The 19,105-nt window shown below is 38.2% G+C and overlaps 1 protein-coding gene across 4 annotated transcripts in view; it reads left to right on the top strand.

Annotated features, from left to right (window-relative positions):
* SLIT2 (slit guidance ligand 2) overlaps positions 1–19,105 on the top strand; it is a 368,029-nt gene that overhangs the window by 314,480 nt on the left and 34,444 nt on the right. For all 4 annotated transcript variants that reach the window (XM_023206993.2, XM_023206991.2, XM_023206992.2 and 1 more), the window contains 3 exons: positions 651–775; positions 907–1,004; positions 2,241–2,380. In XM_023206993.2, the coding sequence (XP_023062761.1) occupies positions 651–775; positions 907–1,004; positions 2,241–2,380 (363 nt within the window). The remainder of the gene's footprint in view (positions 1–650; positions 776–906; positions 1,005–2,240; positions 2,381–19,105) is intronic.

Here is a 19,105-nt window from a genome sequence, read left to right as displayed (position 1 = left end):
ATACAGAAACATCACCCATCACGTATTGTGCAAATGAACCAACAAATAAACCGAATCAAAAGGAAATGAGGGAGATTATAATGGAGCTTACACTTTTGGTTTATTTCTATATGCATAAAGAGGCACTGTTTTGTATCTTCTATACAAAAGTCATACTACTGAGTCAGTGTTTCCCGGGCAGATGCATTGTGTTGTGTTTTTAATTACAGTGATAAATTTCTACTTATTTATAAAATTTGCTCACCCCATGCCACACCCACACACGTACTCTTTTCTGGGACTGACAATAGGCATTTCTATGAAGCAGGAGGAGGTTAAAGTACAGACAATGGCCAAGAAACACATCCACATAAACTAGTCAGCCCATGAGGGGACTCTGCGACACTGGCACCATTAACATCAGATACCAACTCAGAGTCCCACACTGACCTCAGAGAGGCTCACAGTGCATCCAGTTGAGAAGGCCTCCTGTTGCATTATTGAACATCATAGGATGATGCTGATTTCTGGCTTGTCATGGATGAGAGACACATATAGATATGTGACCAATAATAATTTTATACAAAATTTACCATTACGTTAAGGCATACAAGTAATTATAAGTAAACTGGAAGAGCATCAGTTGCTCATATATTTCAATTAATTTTCAGGTCCTGTGGATGTCAATATTCTAGCTAAATGTAACCCCTGCTTATCAAATCCGTGTAAAAATGATGGCACATGTAATAGTGATCCAGTTGACTTTTACCGATGCACCTGTCCATATGGTTTCAAGGTAAGTAAAAGCACTTTAAGAGTCACAGTTTGAAAACATACCTTTTCTTGGTGTGCCTTTATTATTCTATTGTGCTTTCTCTATGTGCCGAGAACTGCTTTAGTTGACTTTACTTGCGCCTTCTTCTCCAGGGGCAGGACTGTGATGTCCCAATTCATGCTTGCATCAGTAACCCATGTAAACATGGAGGAACTTGCCACTTAAAAGAAGGAGAAGAAGATGGATTCTGGTAGGTCATTAGTCTGTGATCATCTGTGTCGGAAGTATTGGAGCAAGGATCACTAAGCCAACATGCATTTTCCTTTTCAAATCAAAGAGCAGTATTTTTCAAAGAATGCCAGAGAAAGGGTACTATGTATGGGTCCCTCTCGAAGATGTTGCAATATAAAAATTAAATGGAGACACTACAGTATTATCAGCTCAGGATGCTACAAAACCAAAACTAATTTACAAACATACACACATCCACATTATGGTTAATCAGGTCAGATTAGGGCAAGACAAAGTATTAATATTGGCTCCATTATGCTAATTAATAGCCAACTAGTCTGCTACTGCTAGTCATATATTCATCTGTTGTTTTGCTTATTGCTTTAACAGAGTGTGTAATGATAAGATATAGGTCCCACTAAAACAGAAAATTAATGATTTATTTCCGAGACACAATATAAGTAGACAGACTTGCTGTGAATGATTTTAATCTGGAGTTTTTTAATCATATGGTACAATTATTTCAGATGTACTTCACGAATTATGAACTGGAGCTCTTTATTAAATGACACTAATAATATCACATAAGAATGCTAATATACTACTAAAACTTGTTAGAATTTCACTTTTTAGAAGAAATAGACTTCTGCATTCTGTTATGAAGTTGTCTCTTATTCAAAAATTATTCAATACATACTCAAGATTGTTTTATGCCAGAGGAAGGATTGCATTTATTAAGACAAAGAGAACATTCACATTTTGTAATTGCAAGGAAGACAAAAATTTTATTTTCGGATTCATTTTTGTTTCAAAACATCAAGGACATTATATGTATGTTAGTAGATGTTGTAATTTTAAAAATCAGAACTAGTTCCTCTTCATTTATGAGCAAAGAAATCTGAATTATTTTATTAGAGCACAACTCAAGATTAAGATATCTAGGGCTGTGGAATAAAGCTGCTTGTGTTTTAGACCTGCAAATACAGTGAGTTTATTGACTTTTAAGACCATGGAACCGTTTGCCTTCTTGCAACCAGCATAAATTTTATTTTTTGAATGGTTTCTGCTTGGGTGGATATTACCTTAAATTGATGTTTACAACATGTCATTTAAAAGCATTTTTAAAAAATCAGTTTCTGGTAGTTAAAAGCTCTATGGTTGATTAGTGTAATTATGCTTTTTTCAATATTTAGAACACATGACTTCAAAATGCGGCAAAAAGATGTTTTTTGCTTTTTCTTCCTCTGGCATTCAGGTGTATTTGTGCTGATGGATTTGAAGGAGAAAACTGTGAAGTCAACGTTGATGATTGTGAAGATAATGACTGTGAAAATAATTCTACATGTGTCGATGGCATTAATAACTACACATGCCTTTGCCCACCTGAGTATACAGGTACAAAGAACAGGAAATATTTTGCCTTCGATCAGTATATCTGTTTGAAAGCATTGCTGGAACTATGTTATATATGTTTAGTAAATCATTTTATTGTTTGATAAATGGTAGGTGTCTTGAAAATCAGATGTAATGTAAATAACGTAAGGACTTAAAGATAGTTTCAGCTAACCAAATAAAAGACCCAGGAATCTCTGTTCAAACACATGCATCTATTATAAAACCATGCTATCCAGTAATAAAAGAAGCTATTGTCCTAAAGCTTTTAGTCCCACAATTAAATGGCATTTTTGTGCAAACCATTTTCCCTGTGCAAACCAACCCCCAGTACCTGTGTGAAAAGAGGACGTTTATTTAATAGCCAAAACATAATTGAGCATTTGAGATCATTCATCTTCATACTTACGTCTTTGCTAGTGAGTGTTTGCCTCTGGTAACCCATGTCCCTCAAATTAAAAGTCAGGAAGATACTGAGCACTTTGGATAGTCTTATGAGACTATCACCTTTTTTCTAACACTTTTGTTTATTTGGATGACACATCTCATTAGACTATTAATTGCTAAACTTCTTCCCTATTCAAACCAATTTGCTCTAAAGTCAACATCAAGCTTATGACTTGTCTGTTTTGTCAGAATTGATTTTTTTTTTTTTTTTGTGGCTCTGAATTAGAAACTTCATAGATATGCCCCTTTTCCTTTAATAAATCACTTAACATTGACAAAGGAAAAACAAGAATGTTGTACATTTTATTTGTAAGAAAAAAAATGGAGAAGTAATTTTGGTCACTCTACTCAAAGTTGCTATTTTCATTTTCTGGGTGCATTTCATTAATTATATCTATTTTCATATAATTTAATACCTAGTGAGAAAATCAAAGGATGAAATTACAATGCAGGTGACTGGAGTTAACATCTCACAACATGAAAGATGAGCATACATCTGTATAATTAAACTTTCCCAGGGATTGTTTGGAAAATGATTAAAATGGAAGCTTTTATGGAGTACCCAAACTGAATTTTACTAGGTATCTTTCTTGATGGGAAAATACTAGGTAGAATAATGAGGCTCTGTTTTGGCAACCCAAATCTGTTTGAGTGACTCTGAAGGCTGCCTTTTCTAGGGTCTTATTTTTAATTTTTATTTTTTTGGCACCAATAAAGCACCCGATATCATGTAAAGCAGTAACAGCATACTAAGTTTCCAGCAGAAATTTGAACATGCTGTATTACCAAGTCTTATAGGACATATCTACAGACCTTACTTAGTCTGCTTAGTGGATAGAATTTTAGCATTATTTGATATTTTACATGCACCTTTCTAGAGTATCTAGAAAGAATGTAGGTGTTACGTAGCTTTGACTTTCACACTAATATTACCAATATTATCACACCTCAGAAAGTTGACATTAGCCTGTGACCACAAATTCTGGAGCCCTTTGAGCTACCCTGAGAATTTAACTTCATTGGATGGGCTGATTTAGACTTGTCCAAGAAGCCCAATGTTTGCACTAAAATCTGCTACCTGGTACCTTCTTAGGATAGAATAATTCTCTTTTTCCATCATTTTCCTGATCATTATAGAAAGGGCTTAAGAACCCAGTTAATTTTGGAGGCCTCCTTAAACCAACCCACTCTACCTCCACCAGACAAATTGGACCCAAGCATTTCAAGCAAACTTTGCCTAACCAATACCTTCCTAAGCACAGAACCAGGAATATATATATATATATTTCCTGATGAAAACCTAGGCTGTGGAGCACAACTGCAATCAGGTTCTTAAATGTCTTTTTGACAATAAAATTTCTAGAAGATGGTTGAGGACTCTTTTGGGTTGGTTTGGAGGAGTCCTCCTGCTTTGGCTTTTGATTTGCTATTCCTTATTCTTACCCATTTCTTTTGAGTCTTTGTCTTAGCTGCTCACCCTTCATTTCCCCAGCTCCCTCTCTACACCTGCTCCTCTTGAACACATGTTTTCTTCTATTCTAAGGGTCAGTTCAGAGCAGTTTCCACGGAGAAGTGTTATGAAGCCTCACTTCCCCAACTATGTCAGATCTCTTTCTTTGAAACATATCATAAATACCTAAAGCTTAGCCAAACCATTCTTCAGCCAAAATGTGACATCTATAAAAGCTGTCATCTGGGAACTTGCCATGAGTATCTGTCAAGAGCCATTTGGCTCTCCACAAGAACTGGGACTGTTTTAGTCTTTTTACTTATAACTATTGCAAATGTCAGTTTGCCTTAATTTGGGCAAAGGATCAACAAAAATACTAAACAGAAAGTACATGGCATACAAAACATGAAGATACGACCATTTTATCTTCAGAGTGGGTCTTGTGGGCCATGAAGAGTTTGACAATTTGGCGTGAGAGAAGATATCTAAATGGGGCAAATGTATAACTCATCCATTAATTGCAGTATTTTTGTGCACACGTGAAATGAGCTCATTTACAAAATTTCAAACAACCATCTGCAGATTTTGAAATCATTGACACATAAGTGACCTTTAATTATGGGAAGTAGGAATGAAGCTCTAGAGTTTTCTATCCTGCTTCATCCAAGTCTGCAGTTAAGGAGGAATTTTCTTATAATGTGATTACATGGTTTTAAATTTGAGTTTGGAATCTGATTAATGAGCATGAGATCTGGGAGCAGAAGCACTGCTATGCTCAGGGAACATAATAATGTCAGTGTTTAAAAATCATCCTAGTAACAAGTTCATTTTTCCTTTGAAAATTTTGTACTCTATATCCCAAAGGCATACAATGAGAAGTGAACTCTGTTTCATGGGAACAAATAATGCCATACAGAAAAAAAAATTTGTAAATTATTATGGTGACAGTTTTTGTATTTGACACCTGTATCAAGAGTCAGAACGGACATAATGTCAATGGAAACAAATTCAGAGATCTGTGAGCAATCTGACAGAGAAGTTGTGATGAATGGACTATAAAACATGACTAGAAATATTTAAAATAAAATGAGCCACCTATGGGGAATTTATTAAACTTTATTTAAGCCCTGTGTGACCAAAATATCACAGTAAGTAGTTACTGATTTGTTAGAGGAGAAAATTCTCTGCTCTTTCCTGCTCCAGGGATTGACAGCATAAACTGTAAGGACAAATACTGTTTTTCTGTTATCTAAATCTTGCTGTAACTTCACCACCCTAGTCACCAAAACCATTCTCCATATACTCCAGTTCATCATCTGTGCTTCCAGTTGTGTAATGCATGACTGCCGATTACTAGCGTATTTTAGGTAAGATCAACCTTTGAAAAGTTGAATTCACTATGAATCTAAATTAACATCCCTATACTGTTAAGAAAGTAGGACTTCGGAATTGTAAAACAAACAATTTTAAAATTAAATCTAAGGTTTTAATTGTAGCTTGAGAGATTTTGTTGGTTTTGATTTTTTGTTTGGTTATTTTCTAAAAATCATGATCATCTTCTTTCTAAAGACAAGACATTTCTTGGAGCTAAATGTCCAAGGAATTCCTGAAATTACATAAACCTAACACCTATAAAAATAAAAACTATAAATATGGCACCCCTGTTTTTTTAGAAAAATGGACCCTTTTTTTTAGGCTCTAGTGTTAACGTAGGTGTTTAATTCAAAAATGTGCCTTTGTGTATTTCCCAACAGTCAGAACCCTGGATCTGCTATATCAAGACTGTGTGTCTTAATTAATTCTTATTCTTACAGGACCACATACAAGTATGACACAGTTGATCACATTTTAAGCCCTCCTTTCACTTAATGGGATTACTTAAATTCCATAAAATGAACATCTCCATGCAAATTGGGCATGTAAAGCCTTAGAACACATTTTGTGGAAAATATTCAGACCACTTTAAATTTTCCATTGTGTACCCATTTTCTCTTTGTTTTCCGAATCTCTGACGCCCATGCACAAGCCATTCGGTGTCCATCTTAAACAGTAAAGCTGCCGGTTGGTCCGTCACCTGGTTTAGACGCAGACCTCTAGCTCCCTGTGATGGCATTTACCTTTTGCCTCATTTTCTCCATGTTTGTGCGTGTGGCCCGGCTGTAGGTAAGAAATCCAAGCCTTGCTTCAGCTCGCTCGCCCACCCCTGCTTCTCTGTTGTGAACGCTGCACATTGGCTTCCTGTGCTCTGCTGTTGTATTGCAATGTAAAAAGTCTTTTGTCTCTTCTGTCTTTGTCGCTGCCAGCTGCTAATCTGAATGAGGTGGAAAAAGGTTAGTTGCCTTTTAAGTCTATTACGATTTTCATTTTAGTCTCCCTCTTTCTTGTAAAGTTACGTAGATTTCACTGTGTGTACATGGTAAAAAGGAATGTTGACAAAATATAAGATCTGAAAACAATATGTCAAGTCAGTCATTCAGATCTTTAATCTATGCCTCACTATGCCAAACACTATAAAATGGGCCTCTGATATGCAATTTATCCATTGTTAGAAGACAATGAATAGAAACTTTTTGAGTGGGAAGAAGGGGTGGCTAGAATAAGGGACTAATATAAATTTTTTAAATTTTCTACTTGTCTGTATGCTTCCACTCTTTAAATATGTCACCAACATGTAGTACTTTTAGAATGAAACACATAGGTTATTTAGTACTGTAGATAAGGCTGCAGATAGAAAAATGTTTAAGTAAGAAAGACTGTTCCCATAACTTTAAGCAGATATCTTTAGTAACATAAAACATGAAAAATATTTGAAGGTGTATACATTTATTGAAACACTTTAGGAAATAAATATTATAAAGCCTAAGAAGTTAACTTACAGGATGCCAAGACTACTAGGCAGTATGTTTAAGCATAAAAAAGCCATATTTAATCGTTGACATCAACATGATCCACCCAGCTCCCCAAATACATCAGGGCCCATAAAAGTAAGTCGTAGAAGTCGTAGAATTATTAAAGTGATAGCCGTGTCTGGGAAATCATCATGGAATATTTATGACATTTTATCTTAAAGACTCAGAGTTTTCCGGGAGGCGGAGCTTGCAGTGAGCTGAGATCCGGCCACTGCACTCCAGCCTGGGCCACAGAGCGAGACTCCGTCTCAAAAAAAAAAAGACTCAGAGTTTTAACTAATTACATTAGATTGTTAATTATTCAGCTTACCAAAAGTCTTCAAGTAGGAAATGCAGGCACAATGTCCTAAAAGGAACACAATGTGTGCTTGTCTTGATAGTTCCAATTGTATCTGAAGCATTTGGAGTTGGATTATGAGGATAGTCAATAAGTTATTATAGACTGGGCATGGTGGCTCACCCCTGTAATCCCAGCATTTTGGGAGGCCAAGGCAGGTGGATCCTTTGAGCTCAGGAGTTTGAGACCAGCCTGGGCAACATGGTGAAACCCCATCTCTACTAAAAATACAAAAATGAGCAGGACATTGTGGCACACACTTGTAGTCCCAGCCACTTAGGAGGCTGAGGCAGGAGAATCACTTGAACCTAGGAGGCAGAGGTTGCAGTGAGCCGAGATGATGCGACTGCACTCCAGCCTGGGGCAACAGAGTGAGACTTGCTCTCAACAAAAAAAAAAAAAAAAAAAAAAGGAAAGAAAGAAAGAGGTTATCATATAGCAGGTCTTCTGTCTTCTCTTGCTATGGGTTTCATTTCCTCTGTTGCATTGCTTGGATGATTTACTGTGTTTGCCGACTTGGTCTTACAGTGTGCAGAGTTAAGTTGAAAAACATGAAAAGAAAATGGTTTCATATTTTAGAATGTAACAATATAACATGTGCTATTCTCTGGGGATTAACGCATCTAATACCTTCCTGGGACAAATGGCATCTTTTCTCTTTACAAGTACTAAGCAATTGATGGCCTGGGACAGGGATGTCTAAGGGCTGAGTCTATCTCAGAAACATAATAGCAATTATTCCACCACAGGAATATGTCCTTAAATTGTTGTGTGTACTCTTAGAAACAATCTTGGCAGTACAAGTGTTTTAAATCACCATGTGGTTTCATGTGTTGACTAAATTTCATGCTTATGTTTATAAAAGCTCCCTTTTATTTTCCAAGAATTTGCTGCTGACTGAATTTGCTTTTAAAAGCCGTCAAATCATTCTCTATATTTTTAATTCAAAACTTAATTGGAAATAGAATTTCCATTTTTTCTAGCACCTGGGGGAATTTTCTTAAAAAGAATGTACGTCATTAGTCGATGCATTGTTAATTTAAAAGAACTCTGTAGTTTATGTGGACAACACAAAGGTGGGCAAAAACTTCTATGAAACAACGATAAACCACTTATTCAAGGATATGCACCTTGTAAGTAGAGGCCCAGATGCAAACCCATGTCTCATTGGCCCCAAAGCATGCCCTTTGAGGTGGGGGCCTCTGCTGGAGCCTGTCCCTTCTGCCTTGCTGCCTTCTTCAGGCACGGCTTCTTTTCTGTCTCACAATAGCTTATTTCTCATTCATGGTTTATGCCAAACAAGCTTTCCTTCTGCTCTCCTGCTGTCTCTTCAGCTCGCTATGCACAATTGTCCTTATGTAAGGAAAGCTGTACCCACAAAATTCAAGTGCAGCCAAGCCGTCTATTTTATCTAGACATGAAAAAAGCACCGAATGAATGCCTGTACAATTAATGAATAAATTCTCCCCAAGAACTAGGCTACCTTTTATCCCATAAGGCAGGTGGTTAGTTTGTGTAGGTAAGGGGAAAAGTTCAGGTTTCCCATCCCGGCACGAATATTTATAAACTCTGGGATACCTCCCAGTCTTTTATTTTTCTTCCATGAAACAGGAACAATGATATCTGTCATATCATTCACATAGACATTTGAGAATAACATGTAACCATGTATCAGAAAACACTTTGAATGGGTAAATGTCTATACTCCAGAAATATTGAAGGCTGCCCTGTAAGACAGGTTTAAGTTTTGCATCATTTAATTCCAACCATCATCACTACGGTGACATGGTTCAGATATATTTGATGCCATTCCTCATGGCAGAAGGATTCTTATGGGAATTCTTTATTCTAATATTTTATAAAGAAAATTACATAAGGTCAATTATGTATAGAATGGAAATTTCTCTCCCCATATTGTTTAGAATTGTCTGTCTTTGTTATTGTTTTTAATTTTACTTTGTACGCTCACTTCATATAGAAAGATTTTATTTAGGGATAGGTCTTTGGTCCTCTTTGCCCCCATACACTACTTTGAAACATAAGGAAATACATAATGCTGAAGAGCTCTTGGATTTGGCTGAGTTGGATTTGTAGATTTTGTGTATATTTTTAGATTTTCGTGATCTCTTAGTAACGGTGACTTCTGTTTTTAATTCTGCTTCGAGATGTGTAAGGTCTTTATATCAAGGTCATTATAGATGCTGACATATTTGTGAGCCTCAAATAAGGGAAACGTAGGTTGCCGTCTGTTTTTGCTAGAGAGAATACTTTGGCAGCCTAGTGATATTATGTGGTTTGTATTCATCCTCCAACGTTTCAAAACTTTCTTAAATGCACTTTCATCTCAAAAAAAAGTTTTAAAGATCTTGTTTGCTCTTTAGTTAATAGGCAGTGCCCATTGAGCCCAGAGCAACAATTAGTCTAACCAAGTCTTATTCAATCTCATTTGAATTGATTTATTTTGAAAACTGAGTTACATATTTTTCTGAAGTTTCAGTAGTTGCTGGAATTGGTTATATTGTTTAGCCTCAGTGTTCCAATAAGGAAGTGCTGAAAAATACTTCATTTTGTGTTTGTTTATTTGGAGAGGTAAGGTTTTTTTTTTATTATTATTTAAAAATATGCCAGATGCTTATTGAGAAAACATCTTATGCAGGACACCATGCTAAATATTGAAAGTGATACAGAAATCCATAAAACGTTACCCTTATCTACTGAGCAAACTCTTTGGCTTTGCTTCTTTACTGCAAAGTCAGATCAGGTCAAATATTTCTCAGTACACAACCATCACTTCTCATATCCCAAGAACATTAATAATACAATATAGCTACTTTACTAGTTTGTTGGTAAAGAAAAACACTCCTTCTGAATATGAACACTGACCAAGCTCTCTGACAGAGTCAAGCAACTCATTTCATACCACTTAGAAAACGAAAATAGGAACCGAAAACTGATTTCCCTTCTTTGAAACGTCTGAATACCTACGTTTATAGCATATTTTCTTGAACCTTCCTATTCTGAATTCTGATAAACTTTTATCTCACGAGGTTTCTCTATGACAGTGCTCCTATGATGTACGTGTCCCATTTTACACCTATTGCACACAAAGAGCACATCTGTTAATGGCTAATGCGTCTTACTGGGCATCTGCCTGTGTTATTGTGCTGTGGTGCCTGGGATTATAACCTTGAAAATGTAACAAATAGGGCTGGCCTGGTTTAGCAAAAGAGGAGAAAACATATATACTTTTCTTTCAGGTCCAGCTTAATGAAGCTGCCCTGAGATGACTCCCATAGTCTCATCAGCTGTATCCATCCTGTGCTGTAGATCATCAATCTCTCTGCCATACTACATGTTCTGTAGGAGGAGAGAGAATGTTTCTGTTTCTATAAAGAACAAATGGGAAACGTATACTTTTTAAAATCAGAATTGGATCGAATTTACAAAATTTGGTAATGATAAACCTTCAGGTCCATTCATCTTAACCTTCCTCAAACATGCCACTTAAGTGCTGACAAGTGCAATTTCTTGATAATGGAGCTCAGAGTCTCCATCCTTTATTGGAATGGTAACTGTTAGGCATACAAATACAGTACGGATATCTGGAAGTGAACAGATTACCCATCTCATCTAGCCTGCAAGGGCACATCTCGGGCTAGCATCTCAGAACACAAATCTGCTACCAGTTTTTAATTCTCTCTTTGCTTCCTTACATTGTTCTTTATGTGATCTGGGTCTCCATTAACATTTAAAAAGCATTTGCCTGCCAGAAGCAATCAGATAAGTGCTATCTTTCCTATTTTTTTATCCAGCACCTAGTTTGTGCCAGACAATTTACTAGTGAATGCAATGGGAATGGAGAGATACAAAAATATAAATATAAAGGTATCCCATGCCCTCAAGTCGCGTACTTTTAAGAAATTAAATCGTATTTTTTATCTATTAGGTTGCTTATTTTGATATCTTCCCTTGCTGAGTTAATTCAAAGAGAATAAAATCAGTACATTTGTTCAAATCTTTCTTGAGTTTGACTGATTACATCCAACACTAGAATTCTGGTCCAGTTATCCACATTGCCATCCTAAATTTCTCCTTCATTATGATCAATATTAATAATTATTTCTTCTAAAAAAAAAGTTTGTTACAAGTTACAATAGGAATACAAATGGGCTGCAATATCAGCTCCAGTACCCTCACCACCTCGTTCGTACATCTCTGATATCCAGAATGGATTTTTATCTATATCAAAGAGAGAAGCAGCTAATCTAGTTACATTAGCAGAAGGTAGCAACAGTAGCAAGAGTGATGTGTGCCAGCAACACCATGTACTGCTATCTAAAATGATTTTGTTGTAGACATGCCCAGCTTGAATTTAAAAAGCTAACTTTGGGGAAAATTAAATAGAGATACTCAACATCCATTTAGTGTAAAACAAATTAATATTTTTAACAAATTAATATTTTTAACAGTGATTTGAGTTGGAAAATTTCAGAAATCTTAATCTGGGGACAAAATGATCCACCTTTTTGATAAGCAGGCTTTGAGGACTACATAAGCCTAGATGAGACATCCCATTGCCCAGATTTCTTGGTAGGTAGAAAGCAATTAATAATCCAGCCAAGGCCGGGCACAGTGGCTCACACCTATAACCCTGGCACTTTGAGAGGCCGAGGCAGGCGGATCACGAGGTCAGGAGTTCGAGACCAGCCTGGCCAAGGTGGTGAAATCTCATCTCTACTAAAAATACAAAAAAAAAAAAAATCAGCTGGGCATGGTGGTGCGCACCTGTAATCCCGGCTACTCAGGAGGCTGAGGCAGGAGAATTACTGGAACCCAGGAGGCAGAGGTTACAGTGAGCTGAGATTGCACCACTGCACTTTTAGTCTGGGCAACAGAGCAAGACTCCGTCTGGGAAAAGAAAAAATAGCCCAGCCAACAATTCTTCAAAACTTTCCTCTCTGTAATTAACATGGCTTATTTAGCAAAGAGAACAGATCTCTTCAGGGGTAATAATGTATTTCAGAACTGTATAATACAGTTTTTAATAATAATTGAAAATAATTTTATTTAGCCCAGTTTCTAGGCCGGGATGCTACCCGTATGTCAATCATTAAGGGAACTTAACGGACAGTAGAAAATTAGATGTTAGTCTTATTTCTCTAAATTCTCCATATAGTAGCTTCTCCAGGGTAAAGCTTTGTCATACTCATCCTTCAATCATTTGCTAGATCTAGCACAAAAAATGTCTCCCAAGATGTATAATGAAAATTACACTAAAGCAGCTTTTGTTGGTGAAATAAAAATCCTGACTCTGAGAGAGTACATGTAAACCAGTTCTATTAAAAGTAAATTTATTTTTAAACTATTCTTATTCATTTCAGGAAACATTTAATGTTAACTCTCATGGACCATATACTATCTTCATTATTCATTCATTTGTCAAAAAGTTACTATAGTTAAGAAATGTCAACAATGCTTAATGAGTTAAAGCAGTATATTTTAAAGAAAAAGTACATTTAAGAAATCTGACAGGATGTGCAGGAAATGTAAATCAACTCAAATATCCTCCACTTATGATGAGCTTTGATGTTTTAACATTATATATGTATATATATTTTGAGACGAGTTCCACTCCTTTGCCCAGGCTGGAGTGAAGTGGCATGAGCTCGGCTCACTACAACCTCCACACCCTCCCCACAACCCGGGTTGAAGCAATTCTCCTGCCTCAGCCTCCTGAGCAGCTGGGATTATGGGTGCCTACCACCATGCCCAGCTAGTGTATATATATGATATATATAATGTATATTATAATATATAATATATCTCAAATATACTATATATCATATATGATATATCTCCTCCACCTCCTGGGTTCATATCTATCATATATGATATATGATATATATTATATTTGATATATATATATATATATATTTGAGACAGTGTGTGGCCCAGACTGGAGTACAGTGGCATGATCTCAGCTCACTGCAACCTCCGCCTCTCAGGTTCAAGCGATTCTGTTGCCTCAGCCTCCCAAGTAGCTGGAATTACAGATGTGCACCACCATGCCCAGCTATTTTTTGTATTTTTAGTAGAGACAGGGTTTTACCATGTTGACCTCAGGTGATCCACCCACCTCTGCCTCCCAAAGTGCTAGGATTACAAGCATGAGCCACCATGCCTGGCCGATATAATATAAAGTAATAAAACACTTTCAGGATTATTTTTATATTTAATGATAGTATATATATTATATATGTGTATATCTATGTATGTGTGTGTGTGTGTATATATATACACACACACACACAAGTAGTTAATAATTGCAGCTGTCATTCAAAGTTCAAGCACATCTGCAAACGTACCATAAAAACTGATGGCACAGGCATTCGACTCACTTTCTCTTCTGCAAGAGAGAGTAGTCTATGGTTCTCTTGCCTTTGCCATCTCTAAGACCTTGAAGAGAAGAATTGTTGTTATTGTTTGGATAGCCTGTCCTGCAAGCCCTAACTGCTAACACCAGCTCCCCTCCAACAGAGTTAGTAAGTGATGATTGGTCCAAGTCAAGCACAACTCACAGTGCTTTGCAGAGAGACTTCTGGCCACAGCAGCACATGTAGAGCTACTACATGTGCTCCACTTACGTCTTGACTCTCTTGAAGCACAGGGAGCCTTGTCATGGGCCATTCCCTCTCCTTTGTGCACCACTTATTACAGACTGACTATAGGAGAAGCTCATAGTACCAAAAAGAAAACTTGAGACGAAGGAGAGGACAGCTACATGAAATAAAATGAGAGGAAAGAGACATAAAAATGAAAGAAAAAAAAAAGGAAGAAATAGTGGCATAAGTTGAAAGTTTTATTCCCCACCATAAACTTCCAGTGATTTGGAATTTACTACCTGTATTGTTTTGCTAGGGCTGCCATAACAAATTACTGCAAACTGGAGGCTTAAACGACAGAGTTTTATTGTCTTACAGTTCTGGAGGCTAGAGGTCTGGAATCAAGGTGTCCATGGTGCTGATTCCTGCAGAGGATTGTGAGGGAAATGTCTCTCCAGGCCTGTGTAGTTGGCCTCTCCCTGTTTTACATATCATCTTACTCTATGCCTGTCTTTCCTGGTATCCAGGTTTCCCTTTTTGATAACACCAGCCATATTGGATTAGGGCCTCCCCTAATGACTTTAACCTGCTCTCCTCAGTGAAAACTCTATCTCAAAATAAGGTCACAGTCTGAGGTACCAGAGGTCTCAGACATACCAGTTTTTTGTTGTTTGTTTTTGTTTTGAGGGGCACAATTGAATCCTCAACACCACTTCACTGTATTTTAAACTCTGTGTTTGCACCAGAAAACCTGTTCTTCCTCCACTGTTCTCCATGTCACCAAAAGGTAATTCCCAATATACACACCTGAATCATAGACATCCTAGACAACTCCCTCTCTCTGTTTCCCCCATGCTTATCCAGTCCATCCAAAAGTCCCATCTGTTTTGCTTCATAAACACTGCTTTGGGCCATGTATACCTCCACCCCACCCCTACCCTGCATAAGCAGTCACCTCTCACGTGTATCCCCACTTATGCAATCTGCCGTCCTCCAATGGAGACAAAGTGCTCTTTTCTTTCTTTCTTTTTAAAGACAGAATTTCGCTCTTCGTTGCCCAGGCTAGAGTAGTGCAGTGTCGCGATCTCTGCTCACTGCAACCTCCGCCTCCCAGGTTCAAGTGATTCTCCTGTCTCAGCCTCCCGAATAGCTGGGACTACAGGCACCCACCACCACACCCGGCTAATGTTTGTATTTTTAGTAGAGACGGGGTTTCACCATGTTGGCCAGGCTGGTCTCAAACTCCTGACCTCGGGTGATCCGCTCGTCTCTGCCTCCCAAAGTACTGGGATTACAGGCGTGAGCCACCCCACCCAGCCAGAGTGCTCTTTTCAAAGTGCACATGTCATCTGGCCATGCCCCTACTGAAAACCTTTCAGTGGCAGCTCATTATTCATAGAATGAAGACCTTCAAGCCTGTGACCCAGCCAGCCTCTGGGGCTCCTCTGGCACCGTGTTTTCCCAGGCTCGCTCCCATCTCTCAGGGCTCCTGTCCTTCATGCTGCCTCCTGCAGAAGCCTCTGTCGGAGCTCTTCATTCTCCACATCACCCTTGCCTCTGAGTCTCACCTCTTCAGAAGAACCTTTCCTGTCCTTCCTCAGAGGATACAGTCCCTTTCTAGAGCCCCATAAAATGTTCCTGCTTAGCATTCAGCACAGAGACAATTTTATACATATAATAGTCCCCTCGTTATCTGCGGGTGATACATTCCAAGACCCTCAGTAGATGCCTGAAACCACAAACAGTACTGAAGCCAGTTGCTATCAATCAGAACATGTTTCTGTTCATGTCTTTCAACCCACACACTGAATCCTTTTTCATCCCAAGTAAGCCCTTAGCATGCATGGTGACTGCAACTTTTCCACTTTGAGGCATGACAGCAAAACTAGTTTGAATTTCTTTTTTCCTTGTTCACAACTTTGCAGAGATAGGAGATTCATTTTTACTGTAGATCTTAGCAACCTCAGCGTACAGTTTTTCTTTCTTTCCTTATTAAGTTAAGAACTTTCACCTTTTCACTTAAAGGAAGCACTTGACAGTTTCTCTTGGGCTTGTCCAAATTACCGACATCACTACTCTTGCACTTTGGGGCCATTATTAAGTAAAATAAGGGTTCCTTGAACAGGAGGCTGTGATACCACAACAGTAGATTTGATAACTGAGATGGCTCATAAGTGACCGATGGGCAGGAGGCCTCTCCAGCCAGATACCCTGAATAGAGATGATTTACGTGCCGGGTGTGATGGAGCAGAATGGAGCAAGATTTCACCAAGCTACTCAGAATGGCATGCAGTTCAAGACTTATGAATTGTTTATTTATGGGATTTTCCATTTAATACCTTTTGGCCACTGTTAACAGTGGGGAACTGAAGCCACAGAAAACAAAGCTGCTGATAAAGGGGGACTATTGGACTTGGGAAATTACTGAATTAATATCTTTCTCCCCCTCCTCTCATACGTAAACTCCATGGAAATAGGAGTAGTTTGTTGTTTACCGTTATACTTCTAGCATTGATACAGGTCCCCATACATAGTTGGGACTCAAAATATATGGTGATGTTAAAAATCTGATTTGCTGTTTTAATTATTTGAAAAAGCTATAGCCAGATCATTCTATAAGTATCAGGGAAGAACTTTGTAGAATAGTTCTAAAACTATTTCAGTAAGTATGGTAACAAATTTAAACGAAAAGATAAGATACTAGGAAGGAAGTAAAAATGAAGGTAATAGGAAGGGCCCCTTTGTGTTGAACAAGGAACGAGCATTAAAAACAGGTTCAAGCCGGGCACAGTGGCTCACACCTGTAATCCCAAGAGTTTGGGAGGCCGAGGCGGGTGGATCGGGGGTCAAGAGATGACACCATCCTGGCCAACATGGTGAAACCCCATCTCTACTAAAAGTACAAAATTTAGCGGGGCATGGTGTTGTGTGCCTATAGTCCTAGCTGGGGAGGCTGAGACAGGAGAATCACTTGAACCCAGAAGGTGGAGGTTGCAGTGAGCCAAGATTGTGCCACTGCACTCCAGCCTGGGTGACAAAATGAGACTCTGTCTCAAAAAAAAAAAAAAAAAAAACAGTTAGGTTCATGATCTAAAATGAAGCAGAAGGTAAGGCCAAGCTCCAGGTATTATTTCTCATAAAAACCATCAATGTGCATTGAGGTTTCCTCCTCAATGCAATAATACTCACAATATGAGTACCACAGGGGGCTCTGAACACATGCTGGCACTTTATTTTTACCGCTGAATGCAATAATGTTGTTTTGTACAGCTAAGCGTGATACTCCCTCTGGTAACTTGCTGTCTGCATTATCCATATCTTCAGAAGCATTTTCCTTTCTATTTAAAAAAAGGAATTTTTTCAGAGCCACAGTTGACCTTACCCATCTTTAATTCCAGAGCCTCAGTTTACAGATGAAGAACTGAGGCTGAGAACAATAAAATAGTTCTGCAACCAGTCAACTCCCATATATTGCGTACAATTGTAGGCCATCCCAGACAGTATTACAACTACCCAAATGTCATTTTCCCCAATAAGGACAGTTACTCCCTGAGATCTCTTTATGCTGATTCACTCTTCACTGGAGAGTATTATCAATTCTGATGATCCAGCTTTTACTCTTCCACCTAGAAGGTGACCCATAACATTTCTCATCCAAATCAGAGTAATTATGTGAGTGCCCAGGCACACTATTGACAATTACCTTGGGACAACAGGTGTAAACCAGGAGTCGTGCAAGCCAGGGTGAATGGATACATTACCACTCCATGAAATTTTTCAGAAGAAATACATTCACAGATGTTCAGTAAGTAGCATCTTACCTCCTCTTCAAGAGTGAGTCTGAAAAATCATTCCCATTTACAAGAGTGGGTATCACTTTTGACATGCTCTTTCACAAGTTGTAATGGTGTTTCTGCAGAACTTGATCATATCTTGTCCTGATGTGTCCCGTGTATAACTGACAGGCAAAATCAGGAAGAGGTGATCTAAGAAACAGACAAAACTCTATACCTGTCATCCCAGCCCTTTGGGAGGCCAAGGTGGGATGATCACTTGAGGTCAGGAGTCCGAGACCAGCCTGCCCAACATGGTGAAACCCCGTCTCTACTTAAAATACAAAAATTAGCTGGGCATGGTGGCACGTGCCTGTAATCCCAGCTACTCAGGAGGCTGAGGCAGGAGAATTGCTTTAGCCTGGGAGACAGAGGTTACAGTGAGCCAAGATCATGCCACTGCACTCCAGCCTCGGTGTCAGAGCAAGACTCCATCTCCAAAAAAAAAAAAACCTCTGTATCAAAAAAATTCCTCTGTTTACAACATGTGGCACTTTTTCTTAAGAAAGTTCTAGCATTCACAGATATTGGTTACCAGCAATATTTATTACTAGTTATAGTAGATCATTACTAACCTCTCTTATCCTGAAGAGGTAACCATAGACCCCCTGATTGACCACTCTTTGTTTTCTCTCCAAAACATACACAACCAACATATATACATACACTCAGAATGTTTTCACCTCTTACCAACAAGAAATGAAGACTAGAATCGTAAGGGAAATTAATTTGTTCATCTGATCAAAAGTGAAATCACAAATGCCAGGCAATGATTGTGTTCCACTCTATTGGGAAGTTTTAAGGGTCCATGGCTGAAAATAAAGAAATAGGATTTCCTGGGATTTAGAGGAATGGGCTGAAGCCAGATCATGGAGTCAAGGCTTGCCTAGGCTCCTATCTCTTGAGAGGCTCATGGGCACCAACATTTAACCTATATTCAACCACATTGCCCCAAACCACTCCAATGGATTCATTTATCTTTCTTGATGTCAGTTTAAACATATTAAGACCTGCTTATGGGGTAATCAATTACAACACTAACTCTGTATAATCGAATAAAGAATATTTCCACTTTTCCTTTCTGTTACCTCACACTTTATCGTCTCTGGAAGGGAGGCAGCCATTGACAATGTTATCTCAGGCCCTGAGC

This window comes from Piliocolobus tephrosceles, chromosome 3 (genome assembly GCF_002776525.5).
Source record: "Piliocolobus tephrosceles isolate RC106 chromosome 3, ASM277652v3, whole genome shotgun sequence".
Classification (NCBI taxonomy): Eukaryota; Metazoa; Chordata; class Mammalia; order Primates; family Cercopithecidae; genus Piliocolobus; species Piliocolobus tephrosceles.
Note: the sequence above shows the minus strand (reverse complement) of the source record. Positions and strands in the feature narration are given on the sequence as shown.